This window comes from Gallus gallus, chromosome 11, assembly GCF_016699485.2.
Source record: "Gallus gallus isolate bGalGal1 chromosome 11, bGalGal1.mat.broiler.GRCg7b, whole genome shotgun sequence".
Lineage (NCBI taxonomy): Eukaryota > Metazoa > Chordata > Aves > Galliformes > Phasianidae > Gallus > Gallus gallus.
Window position 1 is genome coordinate 6,928,897 of NC_052542.1, and position 25,340 is coordinate 6,954,236.

A 25,340-nucleotide genomic window follows, 5' to 3' on the forward strand; every position below is an offset into this window, starting at 1 on the left:
CATTGATATTTAATTAAACTATCTTTGCTGTGAGACACACAGTAAAATACACTGCAAGCAAATGTAAATTCATCACTGTTTTTATGTAAGGAACGACAGGTCAATTTGATAATTGTGCCACTGCTGTGCAAACTTAGCATGTCCAGTCAGTCAAATTTAACTGAAATTCAGGACAATATTCTAATTTACAACAGCTAGTGATTAATCCCACTTACATTAATGTGATTACATTAGACAGTATTCCCACAGAAAGTCTGCAAGCCTGATTCTTGACTGCATTGTTTTCACAGAATCACAGAATGGCCTGGGTTGGAAGGGACCTCAAGGATCATGAATCTCCAACCCCCCTGCCAGGCAGGGCCACCAACCTCCCCATTTACTAGATCAGGTTGCCCAGGGCCTCATCCAACCTGGCCTTGAACACCTCCAGGGACAGGGCATCCACAGCCTCTCTGGGCAGCCCATTCCAGCACCTCACTACTCTCCTGGTAAAGAACTTCCCCCTAACATCTAACCTAAATCTTCCCTCTTTCAACTTAAAACCGTTCCCCCTTGTCCTGCTGTTATCTACCCTTTCAAAGAGTTTACTCCCTTCCTGTTTATAGATCATAAAGATCTTTCAAAAGACAATTGTCAGTAAATATATCAGCAACATCTTATAAGACATGTATACACTTGTCATCACATAGAGAGAAAAGTACATGAAGTCTGGTCCTGCCATCTATCTAAACATTAAAGCTTAAAAAACACAGTATATTCTAAGGGGAAAAATGTTCTTCTTAGAATGAAGGAAAAAAATATTGTACTGTACAAGAAAATTTAAGCCCAATATTGCCATTCTCTATTATAAACTCTACATTCAAACAAAATTAAAAATTAGGATCAGATTCTGGAAAACATTGCTGAAGTAATCAGTGTCCATGCAGATGTCCGACCAGGAGGAATAGCTTTATTCACTGGAATGTTATACCATACCATAGCCAGACAAGCACTTATTTTTATGCTGGTGTAAGTGCCCCAAGAACCACCTGGGAGGTCCTATCTTAAAGGCGGCTTCAATTTCTGTAGTGACACTAGGAGCAAGAAGTTCATTGATGAAAATTATATATATATAATTTATATATTTATTTGTTTGTTTGTTTTGTAAAAACCAAGAAAAAAGTCTCCTGGGCTGCAAAAGTAGTAAAGCCATAGTGGTGCTCAGGATCCTAAGTACAGCTTTTGAGGAACTAAGAAAATTGCAGTAAAGAGCAAGACTACTGCTTTCATTTTTGCCATTGCACAAACTTTGCTAGGGTTACATAATTTTCAACTCAGAGTGGCAGTTGAGCAAGGCACACTTGCAGCAAATCAGCTGTGTATCAGCCCAGCTGTGTATTCCTCAGACAGCTGTATGATGGTGATACTCCTTCAAATCCCACTTGTCATTTCCACAAGTAATGCAGTAGTGTTCAATACGTTCTCACAGTAAAGATTATACTCTTAGATTATCACTTCTTTTGTCAGTCATTCAAGTGAAGCTATAGTATTTAAATATACAGCAAACACACAGTGTGGAATGTTTAAATTAAGTCATAATAACACAGCTAAATATTTACATTAAAAATAACAAAAACCTAAATTGTTTCCTGGAACATTTCCCAGGCTAAATGATGGTCTTTGCCAATACACCTGCAGCTCTTTGCAGCTAATTAAGAAACCCAAGCTAACACAATCAAAAAGCTTCAAAAAACAAATACAAACCCCATTGCATAAGGAGATAATTATTACCAACATTCAGCAACTGATGCGTGTGTAATTGCAATACTTTCCTTTTTCTTCCTTTTTGAAAGATCCAAATGTTTATAATTTTAAAAAGAGTTTGGAGCAAAGAAAGGTAATTAATTTAAGACTAAGGGACAGATACAGAATCAGTAATAAAAACTGACAGTTGCAGAATCTATAGCTTGGATTATTCTCAAACAGTTTTCCTCTGGAAACCAAAGAAATAAAACAAACGCTTTGATCAATGGGTTCATTAAGAACTCTGCATTGCAGTCAGCTCTACAAAAAGAAAGCTTTCTGAATCACAGCTGTCCAACAATTACACAGGTCTTTCACTGCATAACCAGAGATAGCAATAAGGTCTAGAAGTTTAACCTTATAAAGCACAGTTATTTTATGTCAAACGAATTTTGCCTTTTTGTTTCGTACTTCTGCGAAGAAACAATGATACCCATTAATTAAAGCATGTAGCAAAATCTCCTAATGAGAACTTGATTGAAATACACAGAATTGAGGTATTGCATTTCAAAACAATTTGCTACTGCAGTATTTACGTTATGATTAAAAATTAGAGTTTCTGCTGTTCAAATTTAAGCAGGATGTCTTCTATATCCCAGTACTTTAGGACTCCAGCCTACAAGTAATTGCACATATATTAAAACTTATGCATCTGAATTTATGCAATCTGAAAACATTTTCAGATTCAGTTTCTGCTGTCTGAACTAGCACAGCTCTATTTCAAGTACGGCACTCAAGCCCAAACATTTTCAGGAAGGCCCACTTTCACAAGATCATTTACGCAACCAGTTTTTAATTGCAGAATATTTATTGAAAAACAAGAAGTTGCTCAAGCAAACTACTTTAAAACATCTAAGAATTGTTAGAGTATTTCTCTAATGTTAATACAGTTAATGGAAAACATGGTAACAGCTTGCTTATTTACAGTCAGGAGAATTTGTAAAATATCCCACTGGTGTTCCAAGTGGAAATAAAGAGCGGGCATTCGGTTCCCTTCCCTATAGTAAGCTTACAAGATGTGACCAAAGGGTCAGCAAACAGAAATCTCCCCTCCAACTAAACACGACCTATCACTCTGGATATTCTGCTGTGAACAGCCCATCATCTTTCAACCTTGACAAGCCCTCTTTATCAGCCTGTTATAAAATGTAAGAGAATTTCTGGCGCACTCAGCCTAGACAAAGTCTGGTTCTAACACACCTAAATATATTCCTGGGACAGAAGGCTTGCAACTTCTCCAAAGAATGGGGAGCATTACGGTAGGTCCACAGTTTCAAATTGGAAAAAAATAATCAAAATATTTTTCTAGTCCTCAATCACAACAAAGCATGGAGACAGTTTCAACAAGCTTTAACAACCGAATCATGCTTGTAAACATAAGTAAACCTCTTCTACAGCATGAATCTTTTCCCCCTACAAAGCGTTCTAGTTTATCTTGAACGTTAAAATGTCACACGCTGCATAAGCTTAGCACATTAGAGCACAGCCTTAAGGAACCTTACTTACTTGCAGTGACCTCCCTGAGAGATGTTTCATACCACTATAATGCTAAAGATCACCTCTGAACACAGATTATAGAGAATTAGACAGACTACAATAAACTCTGCAGTAAGAGCAAGTTTTATAACATATATGTGGCAAAATACTCCATCTATATAAAGAGCACCAACCATTATCCACTTTATTTAGAAACCAGTACATTTTCAGCTATCCTGGGGCATTCCAAAAAGCAGTGTTGACGTGAGAAAAGAAGTAAAAGCATCTTACTTCAGCTTTTTAATTTTATTTTGTACCTCAAAGTTGCTTATCGTTTCATTTTTAATGTAAAGTTTCTTGCTTGCAATTCCATTTATGGTTAACAGAGGCTGTAATGCAGCAATGGCTGCAGTGACCACGTTGTAACAGCCGATGGCACCAACCACCTCCAGAAATTGCCCAGCAACCCAATGTGTATGTTAGAACGTAATTTAACTGATGGGAAAGCAAATAAGCATTTAATCTACAAATAAGGGGATTGTTTTTTGAAAAAATAAAATATATCTTTGGGAAAATCGATCACCTTTCTCAAATATAATATCGACATTAGAACCATATCCTGTTTCAGAACACATGGGTGTGTGTAAATGCTGTGTGCACAAGTGTAACTCGCCCCATTTAACTACAGCAACAATTACATTGCACTCAAAGATATAACGCTGTAAATTCAGAGAGCAAAAAGTATACAGCTGTGCGTGTTTGGTGTGACCTTCAGATATGCTCGGACTGCAATCTGTCACGCAGTTCAGTTGTTTCTAAATAGACAAACGAGTGCCTTTATCAAAACGATACTTTGTATTTACCCTCTCCCACTGTAAGGTCGTGTGTTAAAGGAACAAAACAGGGACGTTTAGATGCAAAAGATATTCACTCTCCCTCTGGAGGATGCATTTAATGAACAGCTGTGAAAAACCAACACCACAGCAACACCAGAGAGATGGATGAAACCCAGGGGGGATCAAATAGCGAGAATTTGGAGGATGTTCGTTGTGGTCAGGTTAGGAAATGAGAAAGACTCAAAATATTTACTCTTTTGTACAGCAGTTGCTCCGTACTGACAACTGCAGCTATTCAAGAACCTGGCAGAGCCTCAGAGCTATCCCCACTGGTGGGACATTTCTCCCTTTACGATCACAAGGGATAAAACTTACTTTTTTTTAATGATTTTTTTTTTTTTTCTGAACGAAATCCACCACGATGACACCAGAACACTGCTGAAACCACTAAGGGGGGCTCACACAAAGCCTCCGAGCCGCGGAAGCGCATAGGGGAACGAAATTCCCTCACTGCGCGGAGCCCCTCCCGCGCCCTCCCTCGGGGCCGTCCCCGTGAAGGCTGCACATGGTGAAGGCTGCACATGGCGCTGGCTGCTCCGTGCTGCCGGCTCTGTGGTGGTGGCGCGCGGCACTAAGGCGCCTCCTCACCTCACGCCACAGCACCATTCCGTCCGCAGCGAGTACTAGATGGTAAAAAAAAAAATAATAATAATAATACAAGGAGAAGCCGCCTCGCTAGACCCCAGCTCGGTTCAGAGCTCAGCAAGAAACCGCACACCACGTGGTAAAGGCGGGGCGTTGCCTGACAAAACCAGAGGAGCCGTGGCCGCCCTCGGCAAAGATGGCGCCCGGGCGCGGAGGGGGCACGGCCCACTTCCTGGTGAGGCGGTGCTGCCGTCGCGGGCTGATGACGCACGCACCGAGTGAAGGGAGCCCGGGGATTCCCCGTGTTGTTGTCCTGCGGCCCGGCGGGATGGGAGGCCGGAGCGCGGCCCGGCGCGGCTGGCGCTGATGGCGGCTCGCTGGGCGGCCCACGGCCCCGGGCCGGGCCTGGACGAATTCACCGTCCCGGCCGAGAAACGCCGCTTCCTGGAGGGCAGCCGGGGCCGCATCCAGGGCCTGTTCGAGGTGCGGCTGGCCGTCCTGGAGGCTCAGGGGGACTGGCGGCCCGCCCTCCCGCCGCCGGGACAGCCGCCGCCCGCCGCCAGGATCTGGGTGCAGCTGGCGGGCGGCGGGAAGGCCGTGCGGAGCGCCAAGGTACGGGGGCAGACGGGGGTGCGGGGCCGCGACTGAGCCCCTCTGCCCGGCGGGGCCGGGGCCGACTCAGGGAGCAGCGGGTGGGGGGTCAGGACGTGCCGGGACCTGCTGGCTTCGGTGTAGGAAGTGTTTGAACTGCGAGAGCAAAGGGCAGCGCTGTGGCGAGGCGTGCGGGGGGACAGAGCGCAGCGTCCTCGAGTACGACCTCCGGCACCCGGCCGGTGCTCGGAACGATCCGGACGGTGCTCAGAACGATCCGAACGCGTCTCTCTCTCTTCCTTCTTTTTCTTCTGCAGTTCCAGAAGCCGCAGGGATCGGTTGGGTGTTGCCGGGTTTTGCGGTTGGTTTACACACCTCGCTGATTCCGTGGCCTGTTGGCAGGGCTCTGAGTGACAGCTCAGCCGGGCTCTTATTTCCTCCAGGAAAAAGTTGGCAGGTCCGGGCTTCTTCACCTGTTGGTTTGCTGGAGAAGAAGAAAGCTATCAGTGCTGCTTGTGCCCTTGGTGATGGTGCTGGTTGCTGTGAGGGTACTTGTATAGAGTTAGTTACACCCCTTGTACAGCTGGTGCACAGGGGTTCCAGCAGGAGCTGTGTGCTGGTGGGGGGCCTGGCAGCTGTGTGTGCTCATATCGTGTGCTGAGCACGGCAGTGTGAGCACTAGCTGGGCTGCAGGCAGCTCTCAAGCCCAAAGTCCTGAAGTCTGGGCTTTTTGTGTCTTTAACACGCATACACAGTGTATTTTATGACTTAATTCCCTGTCTTCACATTCTGCTTTGAAGAACTTGATTCCTTTCCCTGTGTAATGCATCAGTTCTAGGGAAAATATGAAAGTTGTTGAATTAACTGACTCTGGATCTCAACCAGTTTGATTCTGCTGTTGGGCTCAGAGATGCCAGCAGGTGTTACAGGTGACATAAAGGGTATTTCTCCTCACCAGGCTGCTGCAGTACAACTTCCTTTTTGGTTTTTCTCTTCCAGAAAAAGCCTGGAAAACAATTTTCAATTTTGTAATTGCTTTTTTCCTGACAGCGTACAAATTGCTTCTTACTCCACCTACGGGCATAGGAGATTCTTCTCTTATATTTAAAGCCTATTTTAGACCTTATCTGGATGGCTTCTTGACTAGAAAGTATTAATTATCACCCATCTTTCTGTTCTTTTAAAGCATTCTATTACAGCAATTTGTGTTTTAAGTCATCGATCATTTGCAATGTCCAATTGCAAAACAGCAATTCTTCAGTGCTGTTTTGTTCTCACATCTTGACGTAAGGTTTTTTTTTAATTGTGTTGTTTTTAGCAGCAGCAATCATGTGATGGCTAAGGCACAAACATGGTTATGTTGATTTTGCTGCAGAAGCACTTTGTACTGGTAAGGTCTTGAAGCATCCTGCCTTGATGCTTACACCACTATGACTCAGAGATGATAAGAAGTGGCCTTGCATTCTTCATTACCTCGTAATGGCTTTCAGTTTCATTTAGAGGAGAATTTCAGTTTCCAAGACCAAGGGAAGACAGTAAGATTTGATGTACTCAAGAATCTGCAAATATCAGGACTGCAGCTTAGGAAGTGGTTTCACTACTTTATAGAGTTTGAAGTACAGTAGACTTAGGAAAAATAATGCTGCCTGACCAAAAGGTAATATTGTGCTTTGGCAGCTTCTGATCTCTGACATGTTTAGAATGCAGCAGTATAGAGAATTTACTTGGGGTGGTGAAAATCACAATCCTTTTTTAATCTATAAAAAAAGGAAAAACAACAGCAAATCCTGAACTCTTAGCAGTTCTGTCCAGGTATAACACAGAACTGGAAATTTGTGGAATTTTCTCAGTATTTTGTCAATATCATCTACTTTTTCAAAATACCCTGTAATGAGCCCATGTCAAAAGCTGCCTTGCTGTTAAGAATTTTGGATGTGATTTTTTTTTTTGGCAGTGGATTGAGTTTTTTTCACTTTTAGCTGAAAAATGAGTATTGTTTTTGAGTAATGAAATCTGTCGCAGTCCAGGTATCGTTCATGTCTTTTTGCTTTTGTCTTCTTATATCCTAATTTTTCTATAGGTTAGCTTTTAATGGATGCTACTAGTTATATTCTATCATGCCTCAGTAATAAATACAGGATGAAGAACGTATAATAATAATAAAAAAATTCCTGTGCAGTTACTCTTTAGGAGCTCTTCAGAAGCAGTCTTTACAAGTCCGCTGTTATGAATTTACTGTAGCACAAAGTGTTTCTGACAAAGTGCGTGTTCTCTGAGCAAAAAATGGGTATAACAAAATAAATCTTTCTGTCTTGTCTTGTTAAAAGTGAATGCTAAAACTAAAGACTGTGGGGAAGATCAGGATTTATTTTAAATGATTTAGCCTAGTAAAATAAGAGATAGTAATTGAAAACTGTTTAATTTTAGCTGTATTTTTAACTGAGTAGCCTAGACAGCATTCTGAAACCCAAAGGAATGAGTTACTCCGTAAATACTGGAAGTAAAGGTTGACTTTGGTCCAAATGTTATAATTTTAACCCTCCAGCCTTTCTCAAAAAGACACAAATGGCGATGCCTTTACTTGTTTGAGCCTCAGTGCTTCCAGATATTAAGAGTTCTGAGAATCAAGAATGTACAGGTTTTTTCAGTGATAAAGTAAACATATGTTGTATTTGGAACCACAGCTTAAAATACTCAGTTACTATCAGTTTCAAGTGAATTTAGTTATAAATAATGGAATATCAAAAGAAGGCTAGATTTCTATGAAATCTATTTAAAAATAACTTCAAATATGTGTTTTGCATTTGTTACCTAGTAGTACCTAGTATTTACTCTCTCAAATTTATTGTGCAAACCTGGCTTTATTTTTATTTTGCTTGGACAGGCTGGAGAGTTGGGAAGAGGAACCAGATGAGGTTTAACAAACGCAAGTGTAGCATCTTGTGCCTAGGGAAGAGTAACCACATGTACCCATACATTAGGGGATGACCTGCTGGAGAGGAGCTCTGCAGAGAAGGATCTGGGGGTCCTGGTGGACAACAGGTTGGCCATGAGCCAGCAGTGTGCCCTTGTGGCTAAGAAGGCCAGTGGTGGCCTGGGGTGCATTAAAAGGAGTGTGACCAGCAGGTCAAGGGAGGTGATCCTCCTCCTCTACTCTGCCCTGATCAATGTGTATAAATATCTAATGTGCAGGAGGCAAAGGGACAAGGCCAGACCCTTTTCAGCAGTGTGTGGTGATAGGACAAGGGGAAACGGCCCCAGACTGAAGCATAGGAAGTTCCACACAAATGCGTGTAAGAACTTCTTTACAGTAAAGCTGACAGAGCACTGGAACAGGTTGCACAGAGAGCTTGTGGAGTCTCCTCAGGAGATGTTCAAGGCCACATGGATGCCTACCTGTGCAACCTGGTCTAGGGAGCCTGCTTTGGCAGGGGGTTGGACTAGGTGATCTGTAGAGGTATCTTCCAGCCCCTGTAATTCTGTTATTCTAGTGTATTGATCCATTACTAATTTTAAATGTCAACTTTTCACAAGATTCTCTTTTCTGTCTTTTTCTCCTTCTAGGAGTATATTAAGGGTCTCTGTGAACCTGAACTAGAAGAAAAAGAATATTACCCAAAGGACATGCACTGCATTTTTGTTGGTGCACAGAACATGTTTCTCAACAGTCTTATTCAGGATACCTGTGCTGACATAACTGTGCTGGAAATAGGATTGCTTAGTATTAAAGGGGGTGCAGAAGCAGTTGTTATGGCTCAAAGTCAAGTTCAGCAGTTTGTGAAGCTTTTTGAGAATAATGAAAGCTTGTCAAGCGAATGTGAATCAGATATTAAAAAGCAATTTAGGCAATTTGTGGAAGCACATGCAGATAAATATACAATGGATTTATTGATTTTGCCCAGCTCGCTAAAAAGAGAGCTCCTAACTCTCATGCAAACTGAATGTTGTGAGTCAAGGGGTGCTATAATAGATCTTACAGGGTCCAAAAGCCCAGCAGAGCTCTTACAGGACAAAACCTCCAAAGTAATTCTTACAAGCAGAGATGGAAAAATGGGGGATGAGGAAGAGAGAAACAATGCTGGGACTCCTGTAACTGAGCTTACAAAGCAAATGGACAACGTGTTTTCTGATGCTCCTGAAACAAGCTTTGTTCCCATAAATGTTGTGCCTCCATTAGAGGCAATGACATCTAAAGAAAGACAGTCTTGTAAAAGAAGATTTTCTGATGCTGAGGAAAGTCTCCCTAAAAAGCAGCTCTCTTTAGAAAATGACCAGGAAGTAAAGTCTGTCTCGCACAATGATTCTTCCAAGAGGGATGCGGTTATTGATCTGATTTCAGATAGCTCTGGTGAATTAGATGATCCCAGTTACTGTATAAAAGAAGGCGATGATATCAGCGAGGAAATAGAATATAAGATTCTTGTAAACTTTTTCAGAACAATGGGATATTCACAAAGTATTGTGGAAAAAGTTATTGGTGTTCTCGGACAGTCTGTGGAACCTTTAACACTGCTGGAAGAAATTGAAAAAGAAAACTTAAGATTTCAAAAAGAACAAGAGTGGTCATCTAAAACACCTAAAACTACAAATCTTCGTTTAGGAAGTAATGCAAATAGTTCACATAAACTTGAAGATGAGGACATTTCTTGCAAGAAAAATCCACTTAAAACCACTCATACTTCAAATGAGACAAGAACAGAACGTCACAAAGCCAGAGATATGCCAAGTACTCAAGTTGATGCAGAAGATAAAATGCACGTATCAGTATGCAAACCTGTCTCTCCTGGTAAAAGTTCAGCTATATGCTATAAAAAAACAGATATTTATTGTCCTGGTAAGAATCACAATTCAACATCAAGTGATGCAGAAACTGATGGTTTTGTACCTCTCAGCCCTCCTCAGGCTGGAGCTCCAAAAGATGTTGATTTTGTAGCCAGAGGGAGCTCAGATGTGCGGTGTACCTCAGCTAAGAGTAAAACTGCAGTTCATCAAAAATCTGCAGGGCCCTCACCTGTGCAGAACAGTCATTCTGTTGTAGAGGACCAGTTAGGACACTGCAGCTCTTATCAAGTGAGATCTCCCAACCAACACACTTCTCAAATGTCAAATTTTGAAAATCCTACCCAAGCCCATGTATTGTCTTCAGAAATACATTCAGCAAATCCCGATAGAGAGGTGAGCGGATCACACAGACGTCATATTGATCCTTCAATTACTGGTGTCCAAAGATTTCTGGAATCTCTTAAAAAGCCCTACAGACTGGAGTTGAAAAATGAACCTGGGAAACCGTATTTAAAACATATCATTATTGATGGAAGCAACGTTGCAATTTCGTAAGTATTGTTCTTACCAACCATCTCTTCATCAAAAGTTCAATCAACTTTCAAGTGAAGTTGGGATGATGAGGCTGCTGTAGCGTGTAGAAAATTTCTGGTAGCTAGCTTTTTGGTGATCAGTGTGTATTGAGCTGAGCTTTTCAGATACTAGTAGTGGCTACATTGATAAGTTAGGGTAAGGTGTAATAATGAAAAATTATGTGCAGTTGACAGTTTAATTTTGAACACATAGCAGTTTTGATAGTTTCCATTCTCCATTTAATAATGGTGTTCATGCTTATGACAGCCTTAAGTTACCATTCACAGGATTTTAGCTGATTCCTTGTATGACATTTATACCAGTGTACAAATCTAACTATAATAACGTGCTTATGACTTACTGTATCTTAATAACCATTAACATAGAATTTACTTTTAAATAAAAAAATTGAGTACGTGGTTTAAAGTTAATTACGTAGAATAAGGCAAGTCTTTGGCTTTGATTGAAATTGCTAGCTGACTGTACTATTCTTGAAAAAATTTGCTCTAAAGCCTTTTAAGATTAAACTTTCTTGCTTTAGTAGAACTTTCAGTAACTTTGAAAACAGCTCAGATTTATGAAGCCTGAATATTAAAATCTGAAAAAAAGAAAAAATTAACAGAATAGATGATGGAATCTAAAACCAAATATACCTTAGTTGGCAGATGAGATCCTTCTTGATAACAAGACTTTACAAAATGGAAACTGAATTAATTCTGCAGTATTTCTTATTAGGCAACTGTCAAGCTTGATGGGTGCTGTGTGCCATTTTAAAGCAACTTACTTGGAATTATCAGTGCTCCATCTCAGTATTTAAAGCCTCAGTCAGAGGTAATTTCAATGAGCTCTGTTGCAAGCAACTTCATACACAAAAGTTACCTTGCTTTTGCAGGCAACTAAGAGAAAAGTTGAGTTACTTTCAGCTTAAGAGTGAAGTGGATTTTCTTGTTTGTGTGCAGCCTTGCTGCCCCAACAGCAACAAAAAGCTGACTTAAGAAATTGAAAACCCAAAAGAGCCTTTTATCAGTCTTAACTAGTTAAGTCTACGATCTTAATTCTTGAATGGGGTGTTTTATATGAATAGGCCAAAATAGTACCAGTGATCCACAAATTCTATAAGATACATTTTCTCAGCATAAAAGTGTATCAGAATGGTTAAGATAAGTCATCTACTTTGAGATAGTAGATGGAAAAGGCTTTCCTAAAGACTGAGCTTATAATCATAACCTGATGATTCCTTTTGTGATGTCTTGGTATCTTCTGATAACTTCTGTAGAGTACCAAATGATAACCCTGAAATCCCTAGATACATAGTTCATCCAGGAGTACTTCTGCTGGTGTTTTAAGCTTAATTTGTACTAACAATATCCCATTTCGATAGACTTTGTACGTATTTGCACATTTGTGCTAGATCCATAGCATGGTGTGTAGTTCTAGATGCTCCTTTGATTCAAATATGGTGGCTTCTTTCAAACCTGTTCATGGGAACAAGCTTACTTCCTTGTTGCTCTGTTATTTAGAAAATGGTGAGGTAGAAGTGTAAGTCGCAACTGAATTATATTCTACCTTCAACTTTTTGGGAAGACTTCACTTCCACTAATACATGTTTGGGAAATGCAAATTGTTGGGGGTTCCATAGGAAAACAGCAGGTATAACACATTCTCTTTGTTTTTGTTTATTTTTTTCCAAATGTGGATAGGTATTTTTGATCTGCATATTTCATCTGAAACTGTTAAGCAAGCATTCTGAATGTAAGAATATGTAGCTCTTCACAAAGAGAAGAATGTTTATGATATGTCAGAAGATGAAGCATAGTACAAAGCATGGCATTCTGTGTAGCAGCACTTGGTTTTAGCGCAACCGAATACATCTAAAACCAGTGAATTAAAAGATAGTGAATAAGCATCTGCTTAGTTCTCCAGTGCTAGGTAGCATTGAGGTACTATTGCCAAACAGGGTCCTATGATGTTTGTCTTCTGCTCCCCAGCCAAATGGGGGGCCAAAAAAGTGGGGGTGGGGAGTGTTGTGTGTTTTGCTTTTCTTGGTTGCTTTTTGTTTTCTTTTTTTTTAATGTAGGTATTTCTGCAGCTTCTTTCTGGCTAAGTAAAGATTTGTTGTTGTTTTTTTTTTTAACACGTTAGAAACCAGAGAATTGTTTTCAATTTTGCTTTGAATTGTTTTCAGTTTTGTGTCTCAGTATCTTGTGGTTACGGACACCCACTTCCATTCTTGTGTGTTTGTGCACCTAAGTGTCATGCCTTTTTTTAAGGGAGATAGGAATGTTTTGCCCACATAGTTGAAGTAATGCTGGATGGGCTTCAGAGTCACTACTTGCACTGTCTTAACTCTCAAAGACTACAAGAAGCTGAAGATTTTTTTCTCTTGTGATATCCAACCAAGTAAAAACTACACATTGATGCATGAACATTAACTGGAGTATCAGTGTTTTTCGAATGAGGAGTCCAAAGTTTACTCTAACTGCTAACAAGCTTTTTTAATCTCTATCTTTTCCTGCACTGAAAACAGGCCTTTCATGGTAGACTAAAATATCCAAATGGTTATCAAGTCATTTTAAATTACATTTTATTAAATTGTTGAAGAAAGGCAGAACAATAAAAATAACTGGATAGAATTATGTTTGCTAGAATGGCTTGTAAATAGCAATAAGTGCTTTCCTTAGTTTCATTGTAGAACCAAAGGGAAGATTTGTCTTGGAATACAATCTGCTGTTTGCTGCTTTAAGTTCTTCATGATCATCTTTTCTTTTACTTTGGAAATGCTTATTTAGGGTCATTGTAGGCTTTTAAAGAGCTGGGATAGCTGAAAATGGAAGCCTTGAAAAAACCACCTTGCTGTGATGGCTTCCTGTTCTTACAATGCCTATTTAGATCAAATAAAGCATTTCATATTTCTGCTTATCTAGTAGCGATGTATTCATTTATATTACAGCTTAGCTTAATTCTATGTATAATTTGATAAAGTTTATTGTTCCTAATTGCATGCTTGTTTTTAATTTCTTGTAGTTGCTACGGAGTTTGTGATCATTGGGTCAGTAGCTGCTGCTTTGGGCTTCTTTCTGGCTGCCTTGAATGAAAACAAGAATAGAGAATATAGTCATGTGTAGTTCAATGGGTGTAAAGCTCTAAAACAAGAGAATAGAAAAGTAGAAAGTAATTTTCAGTGTGAACATGGAGACTTCTGGATCTCTTGAAGTCTAACTGAGAACTATTTAAATAGTGAAAGCATTCAGCAGAGTTTTCCAGTAATTAAATAGAATATCCAACTTAAAGTGGCAGGGAGGGACAATGACTGCTGTTTGAATTTAACTTGGAAGGCTTATGAAGGAAACCCTTCTGTGACAGTTGCATTTCTTTGTCTGCTCTTGATATCAGGAACAGCTAATTTTTTTAGAGCATAGATATTTTTCTCCAGAATCTCTGTTAATCAAGGGTTTTTTTTGCCTTTTATAGTTCAGATGTAGCTTATTCAGTTTTTTGCTCTTCTACATGAAGAGGTTCTCTTCAAACTCAATCAAAGAATTTTAATAGATGTTTTGATACATTTACTCCAAACAGCATATAGAAATTTGAAAGAGGATCCTTGGATGCCACCAAAGGCTCCATTTTACTGTAAAATACTTGCATGAAGGTGTTTTAAAGAGCTCACTGTTCAGATTTCCCTGTTGATTAGACTAAGATTCCATTCAAAACTAATAAGGTTTATGATTAGGCTTGTATTACACTATTACACTTAAATTCAAGAACAGTTTAAAATATGAATACCATTTGATCACTTACTGTTCTGACAGTTGTTGTGTAGTCAGTTAACATCAAAATGTAGAGTAGGAATGACATAGTAAGAAATGCTTTATGTTCATGATACGAATTGTAATGGGTTATTGTAATCAGCCTTAGTGTCTTTGTTTTGTCTATGTCTACCCTGTATTCTGAGGAATGTGAGGGAAAAGTTTCAGGTCTGAAACTAGGCTTAGCCTTATGTAAGCTCCTTATTGGTGTTTGGTAGGGATTTATCTAGGGGTAGCTTCTATTACATCTTCTGTGCTTTATTTTAAAGTTAAGTTCCTGAAGTCTGGTTAGACAGTAAGTAAAGGATGACTTCCTCCCAGTTGTTAAATAGATCTGTAGGATCATTGGATAATACAGACCAGGAGAGTTTTCTCAAGGATATCAACTCCAAACTGCATCATTCATAGTAGGCAATTGTTGATTTTTAAGGAAAGTTGCTTAACTGAGTTGTGAAAAAAGTAATGAGCATCTTACTTTCTAAAGGGCTGCCACTACACTACAGTGTTTTTCAAATCTGTCTTCAAAGACGTATATTTTGTTTGAATATGGTAGCTCAGGTTGTTGAAAAGGGAAAGGAGGCCCTATCATCTCAGATTATCGTTGAATTTATCAGTTAATCCTGGGGAACTAGTTAAACTGTTTTATACTGGGATTGTATTTGGATGCATAGCATGCTGATTGTCTTCATGTATAATCAATAGTTTTTGGAAACCATTTTTGTTAGCCTCCTTTTAAAGGTAAATGTACTTCTAATTACCCAGGTATTGTACTAATGAAAGCTAAAGAAGACTGAGATACACTAAATTGCAGGTGATAATTCAGTTCTCTTTTTGTGCTGATGACATCTCTTCCATTCATAATATTTTTTCATCTGTAATATCCACCTCGCTTTTATTTTGCTGAGGCTGTAGGTATATCTTCCTACTTCTGTTTTGTTTGCATGAATAGTAGTAGTAGTAAAGCTCTAGTGAATTTAATCTCATCTTTTTCTTCCCATTCCTCCTTTCCCCAAGTCATGGTTTAAGGAAGTTCTTCTCCTGTCGAGGAATTGCAATTGCTGTTGACTACTTTTGGAAACGTGGCCACAGAAATATTACTGTGTTTGTTCCACAGTGGAGAACAAGGCGTGATCCTTCCATTACAGGTGTGGCATATAGCTTCCTAATGTTTTCTTAATTTAAATTAAATTGTAAAGGATTGTTTGGGTACTCCTATGAAAATGGAGAACAAATATTTCATAAAAGAAAGGAAGGAACAGTCTGGCTACTAAGCACGAGTAATTTGTTTTCAATATACATTGTGAGATACTCTGAAATTCTGTGTAGACTTGCTGAGAAGCTATAGATGGAGGCTTTTTTTTTTTGCATTTTTTCTTTGCTCTTTAATTTCTGCTTTCAGCCTTTTCCCCCTCTGCTTATATGTTAATAACTCTTCAGCTATCAGTATGCTATTTTTGTAAATTAATAGGTACAAAAATAACTCCTCTGCTTTTATATCTCTCTCTCTTTGCGTGTGCATATGTATCTTAATTGTCAAATCCATACATAGCTTGGAGGAAAGCTTTTGTCTTTATTGAGCAGTTGTTTCATCTTTTAACAGAGCAGGATTTCTTAACACAGCTGGAAGATGTTGGAATATTGTCTTTAACCCCTTCAAGGATGGTGTTGGGAGCAAGGATTGCTTCTCATGATGACAGGTATGGAATATGCATAGTTGTAAGATGGTTTTAACATCTGGTTGTGAAATGTTAGTTCTTTACTATCAGTAGTATTATCTAGTTGTTCAACGTGTCTTGATGGTGTGCTATACATTCAGCTTTAGATTGACTTTCACATATAATACTGTAACAGTAACATGAAATAAATCTGTTCTTGACTATTCTGCTCACTGTGTTGAATTAATTTTGGACTATTTTCTTGGCAATTTTAACCAAAATTTAAGAAGTGAATCTGTTTCAAATGTCATTACTCGCATTGAGGGGAAAAATGAATGTTTTAATAAGGTGTTTTTTTATGCTTTCCTAATCATTGATTTATCCATAAATCATCTTGTAAGTCTGAGGAGCACTAGCATGAATTAGCTACTTATCAGGTACCGTTTTGTTTTTATTTTTTCCCTCTTAATGTCATTGTGGCATATAGACACAGTTGTGTTCTTCTGCCAGTGTATTTGTAATGGTGTTTGGGTTGCTACATTTCTAAGTTAATTTGAGAACCAAAATTCTGCTTCTGGGGATCATTTTGCAGTGGACAACACAGTACTAAGCTTTTGGTGGATAGAGTGGAGTGTGCTAGTGCTTTCACTGGTATTACCAAATCTTCCTAGTCTTGATACACAGTCAGGAGAACATGGTGGTAAAGGTTTTTTTTCCACATCCAGCTTACCTAATTCTGCTTGGATGAGCCCTTTCTAGCTTTGTCAGACAGCTAGTGCAGTTTTGTTCTAATAATATTTCATACTTTTTCTGACTGTGGAATTGTTAAGTTCTTTGCATCGTGGGCATGTCTGTTTTGTTGCATTGGACAGTCATGTACCTGGCTGCAAAATTCGATAGGCAAAATATAAATGAAGTGCTCTATAGTTTTATATCCTTGTTAAAATGTTGCAACTCCAGTCTCTTTAGTACTAATGTAGAAAAAATGTGTAATATCATTTTGTATTATGCGGAAGAGGTCAAGTTGGAGTAATTTACCCGCTAATATTTTACATACAGCCAGCTTTTATAAGTGATGTTATGTAGGTGCAGTAATTTTAAGATTACTATGGAAGTGAGTGTTGCATTGACATATTTGCACTTTGAAATGTTATTTTCTATCTTAAAAAAAAAAAAAAAGTACCAACCTTTGTGTCTTTGAAGTTATCTCTGTGCAGTGTTTCAACTAGCAAAAAGCTTATTTTCAATTAGGTAAATATGATGGACTTCTCTAAATTAGTGTCATAACTTGTTTAACAACAAAATGGTAGCCGCAGCCTTTGTTAGCAGGTGTTGACAAAGCAAACAACTCAGTAATGTGCATAACACTGTATTGCAGAACACAGACATTAATATTAAGCAGAAAGGTATGTCTGAGTAAGTTTGGGTTTGAATCAGTAATAAATACTGTGATTAAGAAAAAAGTCAATTACCTGTACAAATATTTCAGAGTCTCTTAATTCTGTGTGTTTGGGGGGTTTTATGCTTTTATGTTGGAATTTTGGTCTTCCAGTTCGGGGAAAAAAGCCTCCCAGAAATATTATGTGCAGTAAATCAATGAATGCTGCCTAAAACTGTATTTTTTTTAAGTTAATAATGGGTCAAAAAATCAAGTAATTTTCTAGTAGTTAAATTTCTTCCTGTAAGTAAGTGACTTTTGGATGGTAAGAATATTTAGTTTTCTTTAGGTCTTTGAACAATTTTCAGCAAAGACGACTATTATAACTGTCTTTAAAATGAATGTTACAGGTTTCTATTACATCTTGCTGATAAAACTGGAGGTGTTATTGTGACTAATGATAACTTCAGAGAATTTGTGACAGAGTCACTTGCCTGGAGAGAAATAATTCAGAAAAGGTAATTACTTAGATTTCTATAAGGCCTTATAGGATGTCTGTCCTTAAAGTTGCAGGCACTCTAAATAAAGAAGCTTAAAAAAATTGTAATTCCACATGAAGGTAACCTATGATGCAATTCTTTTAGAGCACAAGAAGTTACTGTTAGTTTCACCGCTTTGATTTGTGACCTTATAACTGTGTGTTGGGTAGTTTGATATCCCTGTTACTCATACATCCTCTAATGCATGTCTGTTAATTACTCATAAGTAGAAGCCCTCTATGACAGCCAAGCTGTGTCTCTTCTGAAGTTTCAGTGTTACATCCTGTTAAGAGTATGCACTTAGCAAGCCGTTCTCACAGTCTTTTTTTGTCAGACAGTTCATTTCTTCAAGGAGATGTAATGGCAGATGCAGACACAGTGTCACTGTTAAAGTTTCAGAATCACTCACTCTGCACTGCAGTACAGCAAATAGACATAGCTAAGCAAAATGATGACTGCTTATCCCTGCAGCTATTTCCCTACTATTGTTGAGCATCCTGTGGGTTTAGATCAGTTCACTTAGCTGTCAGGTATCCCTGTTTCAATTTGTGGATTCTCTATGGATCCTAGTTTCTCCTGTGCAACCAGTTTCTTCCTTCTTTCTCCCCTCATTTTTTTTTTTCTTCCAGTTAAATCAGGTCTTTGTAACAGGAAAGTACATTCTTCTGTTCAGCTTTGGCCAAATTTTCTATTAATCCCTCAGTCTTTGTGACATCCTCTGAGCAAATACTTGCTGCAGTGGTTGGACTCTGTATACATATACTAAAACAAGTAATCGAAAACTGACTTGGGTTCTTGACTAGTCACATGGGTGTTTTCACTGTTCCTTAAGGGAGTTTTACAAAAGTCAGGTTCTGTTCTCATACAGTACTTCAATAAGAATACTTAATGTCATTCTTAGTGTGTGTGCTTTTATTTTTTTCTTAAGATCATGTGTTAACATGTGCTGTTAGTTTTACTTCTGGGGAAATTCCACTATACCAAATTTCCTCACAGACAGATTTTAGTTGAACGAGTTTCCCTGAATGCAGATTTTCCACCGGCCTAAAATGATTCCAGAGAAAAAAAAAGCTTTTCTGTTTCAACCATAGGCATCTAACAATGTTTGCTAGTTGTGTGGCTTTCTGATAACATAAGCACTAATTGCTTTGTGTTTGAAGATCCTTATAAAGAAGGGGAGTCTGAACAACCAGAAAACCTTCTGTAATCATCTGGAAAATTCCATGCTGGTCTCTGTAAGAAGAAAAAAAAAAAAACCTGCAGTCACCTGACATGCTGTTTGTAAAAGGAAAGGAAAAAAAACAACAACCACCTCGGTGTTTTGCAGTACAAATAAGAGCAGTGTACATACGTTTCCTTAAAGTTACTTTGATAGTGAATGCTGGCTGCAATTAAAATGGGTATTCACTAGTTAAGCTTCAGTAACTCCTGATGTTGTATGTGCCTAGAGCAAACAGTCCATACTGCTGTTTTATGGAGATGAAGGGTGGGAAGGGGAGAATACATTGTTAGTAAAGAATAATGGAAGAACTCTCTTGCAGGTTGCTCCAGTACACTTTTGCTGGGGACATTTTTATGGTTCCTGATGATCCCTTGGGGCGAAATGGACCCAGATTAGATGACTTCCTTCAAAGTGAAGGCTGTTCTAGGTATAAGCTCTGTTTTCACTTCTGTTCAAGACAGTTATGATTTCAGATAATCAACTGTGGCTGGGAAATAAACTGTGGCTCACTTGAACATTTCTGTAGAGCAATATAGGTACAGTAAAGGGTACAGTAAAATCAGACAAGAAAGCTAGCAGGTAGTAGCTTAAAAACATGGGTATTTTTTTCCTGTTACTGCAGTCTGTTCAGAAAGTGCTGGTGACATTTGCATCACCATCTCTCTCACAACTGAAATAAGTAAGACAAATGCCTCAAATAACTTCCTCTGAGGTTTCACTGTGGTGATTTTCATACAAAGGTGGTCCAAACTGTGTCATTATTGCACAAACCTACTGGTAGTTGAGGTATGTGGTAGTCTGGTGTCCTTCCAATTACAGTGGTGGTATCTAAAATACACTTGCTCAGTATTAATAGGTGAGCAGTAGTTACCACAGAAGAAACACTAGATTCATATCCTTTGTCATGTGAGAGGCATTTCATTTCACATGTGGTTATGGTACTGTTAATAAAACCATTTTGGAGGGGTGCTGCTATTTAAAAGCATTTGTACTTGATTTACAATGTTAAATATTAATAAGCTTGTTGTTATTATTGTACTCTTTAAATATGCATGTATTTCAGAAGGATGAATTTGCTCTGCTTTATGTGCCAAGATTTGAAAATGGATTTGTTCTTTCAAACAAGAATTAGGCTTCCCTTTCCTTTTTTCACCAGCCTAACAATTATAACTGGATTAATGTATAACTTTTAAAATAGAGCTCTGTAATTTTAATACAATTTCCCTTGGTAGCAGGAGAATGAACTGTAATGAGAGTTCTAGTTCATATTTCTGCGTTATGTGGTGGCATGTGAAGTGGAATTGGCTCTAAATTGATAGCAGTTTTGAATAGCATCAACTTCTTAAATAGTCTGAAATGAAATCTCAATAATTAAGAGAATATTCAGATCCTAAAATTGCTGAAAAACTTCATTGCCCCATTAAAGATATAAGGCTATGTTTTTCTCATTGTACAATCTGAAATGTGGGCACAGCTGACAAATGTGGGCACAAATAGATGAAGAATGATCTTGTGGAATGGCTGAAGTGTCTGCAGTCTGTCCATATTTTCACATTCTCAATCAGTGTGTATATATATGTTCAACACATCTTTTAATCCATTTAGATCAATGATATTTGTGTGGATATTTCCAGTAAATGAGCTTTGACTGTTGCTATACTCTGCCAGGTAGGTGTCATAGTGCTCATGGCGTATTGGAACAAGTCCTGGGTAATGTTGGTTAATATTGTTAGTCATGCCAGATTCAAGCTGAAAAATGTTATACCTACAGTTTTGTTTCACTTGGGAGTGAAGTGATTCATATTTTTTGAGTCAGTAACTGAGCAATCAATGAAGAATAGGAGTTGTAGGCTTTTTTTCTTTTCTGTGGCTGTACAGAACCAGTGTTTGCTCTATCTCAATTTAATCAAAACTTTCATTTTATTCCCTAGAGATTTTCTGTCAGCACAAAAAGCTTTACAGAGCAGAGAGCAATATTCTTCTGAGACACCTCTCTTCATGCACGTTCCCAATCCAGCCAGCAGCAGTCAACAGCCTAAAAATCGAGCACATGGTGATCATTCAGCAGCATGGCTTCCATTGGATACAAATATGAAGGCTTGTCTGTCAATTCCACCACAAAGATCTGCCTCAGAAACAGTATGGCTAAGAGAAGCCCTGATAAAAATATTTCCTGATTATGAGCAAAGACAAAAGATTGATAAAATATTAGCTGATCATCCATTCATGAGAGATCTTAATGCACTGTCTGCCATGGTGCTTGACTGAATATTATACAGGGTTTTTATATCACAACTGATCAGACTAAATGTCAGTATGAGTAAGAATGTTGCTCTGTCATGTCACTTTGTGAATATTCAGAACCTAATTTTATTTGTATAAACAAACATTTTTATGTATGTCCTGTTGCTAATAGATGCCAGTTTTTGGTAAATTAAAAACTGCTGCTACTACAGATTTGTGTCAATATTTTCTATGAAAAAATCTTCTGCTTCATTTTAATTGCTTATTAAAGCAGTAATGGTTTTAAAGAACTGATGTCACTTTAAATAATGTTAGTACATTCTTGAAAACAAAAGCACTTACGTGCTTTTAGTACCTACTTCACTGAAAAACTTCCAAATACTTCTTGATGAAAATACAAACAGACACTTTACTGTTGTCAGATACAGAGACTGCTGTATAATGTTTATGTGCTTTCCTTAGGTCTTCATCGTATATTCTGGAAATAATGTATACTCCTAAGGGCCTGTGAACAACTGATGACCGCTGTGCGGAAGCTGTGTTGGAGTCTGGTGTACTATTGCAGTACTGTCACAAGATGGCATTATGCATCTGTTGGACGTGTATTCAGATGTGCTAGTTCTTATATAAAGAGTAAATGCAAGACAGACAACAGTAAGTGTTGCTATGGATAAAGCCAAATATTATACGAATAACTTCTGGATACCAAACAGGCTTGCAGGTGGTATTACAGGTGACTAGTAAGTTCTGTGTACATGGCCAAGATGGAGGCTGTGGAGTGTTCCAGGAACCTTTCCCATCATCTTGGAAAAGAGTTGACTGAACCTAGAAGGCAAATCCTATGAGTTTGAAAATGTGAAATAGATTATGGTACTTACTGCTAAACCTAGCATATCTCCTAATGCTGAATTGTATGACGAAAGAAAAATCTGAAATTCTTAAAAAAAAAAAAATACTGTGATAGGTGGGAAGGCTGTTCTTCGATGGAAAAACAAACAAACAAAAAACCTATGATCAAAACGTTAATATGAGTAGGTAAAATCTCTATGAAGAGACTTATGGAAATGAGCAGAGCAAAACCAATTTTTTCTCCAGCCATTAACACAGGCATTGTGTGTACACTGATCGGTTTGCTGTGGCAGCAGGTAACTCACTGAGTATATGGCAGATGACCATATATTATTTTTCCTGTGAAAGAAACGATTGATGGTAAGCTAAAATAATTGTACATGATCTTTTGTGTAGCACAGAGACTGAGCACAGTGCAGGTCATGTTGGAGTGCAAACATGATGTAATTCCCATGTTTTTTCGGATCTGAGAGAAACCTTAGGTTTTAATGAGTGGAAAAGCAGGAAAACAAGGAAGTTAACTCCTGAGGCATTACGGAGTTGATAAAAGAGAACATTTGATACTTTCTTCTTGTCAACCAAAAATTTTCATACGGATGTTCAGCTTAATCATTCTCACTTCTCAATGAGAGACACTGTGGCACAAGGAAGACCTGACTAACCTCACACTGAATGCCACGTTCCTGAGGGCCTTACCATGGTAACAGCTTGCTCTGTACATCCTCCTCATCCCACCACAGTATCTGTTCTGGAGGAAATGTCCAGTGCTGACACAAGGGCTTTTCCTCGGCTGGCTCTGGCATCACTGCTGCTGGCATTGAGGCTGCTGTGCAACCTCAGAGGGTGTCCATCTTGTTTCACTTCAGGTGAGCTGTTGTGAGGAAGATGGGAAAAGGGAGGTGAGGAAGCAGAAAGGAAGGCTGATATTCTGCTTAGCAGAAGGCTTTACAAACTTGTGCGGCAGTCTGGGCAGCAGCTGAGATGGGTTATTGTGTCTTGGCCCAATTTTGCAGCTAAGGTGGGCAGCCTGAGGGTGAATGTGACACAGAGGAGAGATTGATGGGAAACTGGCAGGGGATGGTGGTGCACAAGGCAGCCCCCTCAGCATCACACAGGGCAGCACTGCAATAGGTATATGTTTGAAATGAGCTTACATCTCACCGTTCCTATCTGCGCTGCACCCCAACAGGGTGTCATAGTGTCAGTCCTCAACTGAGGTGGTGAGCTGCAGGTACACCACTATGCTGAGCAGCCTACCCACGAAGCAAGGGGTGCCAGAGAGGTCACAACAATTCTGTTATTACAGAATGCGTTTCCTGTTATGTCTATGATTTAATACTGTGTAAACACTGGAGAAATCTGTGTTGAAGGAGATGGGATTTAATCTTTTCACATCCCTGTGCGGAAACACCTCTGTTGGTGTAAATTGCTTTGCCACAACTGAAAGCTGAGATCTGGGGGTTTGTTATTCTTGTCCTGAGCAATTGAGCTATGCCTGAAAAACATTAAGTATTATGTTCCTATTCCAAAATGAATATTCATGTTTGGACTTAATCAAGAATAGATGAATCACTTCAAAGTCACACAGTTACTTACTCGAGTGTAGGCAGAACCCCAGTGTGGTCTGGGGGCTTTGTTTGTTTGTTTGTGCTTGGTTTTAAAGGGAAATGGCTTCTCTATTTGTTATGTTTGGACTGGTGTTAACTATAGGCCTCCTTAAATCATCTAGAGCTGTGTTTGTGTCTGAGCACACTTCTTTCACTTGTGTATCCTGGCCTCATACATTTTTAGTTTTAGGTGTCAGTGTGAGAATAGGTCTATATTGTGATCTTCATTTCTTTCTCTAAATTCTGTTCTTAAAGCACACATTGTGCTATTCAACCTTTGCTGAAGGAAAAATAACCACACAGCTGCACTTAACCAAATTACATGTAAGTTGTACATTTCAGTGTCATGCGAGCACCCCTGGCTGTTCCTGGTTCACAGTCCACAGAGACACACATGACTAACCAGCACTTCCCTGGGACAGAACCAAAATGGAAATGTTTTGATAATGGTCACGGTTTTCTCACTTTCAGTGCTAAATAAAAAAATATTTCAATTAGAAGCATTGTTTTGAGTGGCAAATAACAGGAGCTGTTTCCTATGAATGAGCGGTGCAAAGTTACCCTCTTCCATCCCTTCATATTTTATAGAATCATCATCTTCAGGATAAGCTCTTCAGACTCTGACTTCTTGTTAAGAGTACAAGATCTTTGTGGTAAATTCAAGAGTTCACTGTCAAAAGGAGTTTGTTGTCTACATTTTAAAATAGGCTTTATGTAATGTAAGTGGTCTTATTCACATTGTAAGAAAAGCTACACTTAAGTCCCAGTATTCAGTGCTGGTGGTGCTGCTTTTCCTTTTCTGTCAGTGCCATATTAGGGCAGTCGGGTTTTTGGAAGAGCATTTCTGAGCTGCCCTTTGCAACAGCGGAGAGAGTGCCTGAGAAAGTTCCACGGAAAGCAGTGTATCACGCAGTGTCCTTCTAATTCTGACAGTGTTTCCTTCTGTTTCACAAGCTCACAGACTGTGTTTGCTATGAATGCCTTTCTCACTGGAATATTTTTGTCGCTGCATCCAATGCTATTTTTAGATCTGGGTCTGATTTATGTTCGAATGGTTCTGATTTTTAGGAAGCTTGCAGCTCTGCTGCAATTCATGCGCATATCCTGTTATTCTAATCAATGATATTTCAAATAATAATTACCTTGCGAGTTCAAACGCAGCCTACTGTGCTCTGTGAAACTGTGGAGACTGTGGTAGGGGATTCTGGTATCAGGAGGAGTATGGTTACAAAACTTGTTGTGTCTCTCAGACGTTCAATTTCTTCCTTTTATCAAAGCATACGAACCCAAGGCCATGGCAGCAGTGCACCCAGCCACGTCCCAAGGATTTTTACTGTGCGCTCAATTTTGTGCAT

The 25,340-nt window shown here is 39.0% G+C and overlaps 1 protein-coding gene and 1 long non-coding RNA gene across 4 annotated transcripts in view; one reads left to right on the plus strand and one right to left on the minus strand.

Annotated features, from left to right (window-relative positions):
- Window positions 1-4,993: 4,993 nt before the first annotated feature.
- N4BP1 (NEDD4 binding protein 1) lies at window positions 4,994-21,740 on the plus strand. Its single transcript, NM_001030570.2, has 7 exons — window positions 4,994-5,351; window positions 8,895-10,663; window positions 15,506-15,636; window positions 16,092-16,188; window positions 17,935-18,042; window positions 19,605-19,712; window positions 21,217-21,740. Exons 1-7 carry the CDS (start codon window positions 5,106-5,108, stop codon window positions 21,551-21,553), a joined length of 2,796 nt encoding a protein of 931 aa, NP_001025741.2. The 5' UTR covers window positions 4,994-5,105; the 3' UTR covers window positions 21,554-21,740.
- The window catches only part of LOC107054283, a 55,055-nt gene continuing 48,667 nt past the window's right edge, over window positions 18,953-25,340 (minus strand). For 2 of the 3 annotated variants that reach the window (XR_003077231.3, XR_006931251.1), the window contains exons 4-5: window positions 23,075-23,249; window positions 18,953-19,296 (exon numbers count right to left, since the gene is read on the minus strand). This is a non-coding gene — a long non-coding RNA (uncharacterized LOC107054283). Of the gene's footprint in view, window positions 22,355-23,074; window positions 23,250-25,340 lie in introns of all 3 variants that reach the window. The other variant, XR_003077232.3, reaches the window with a different exon arrangement.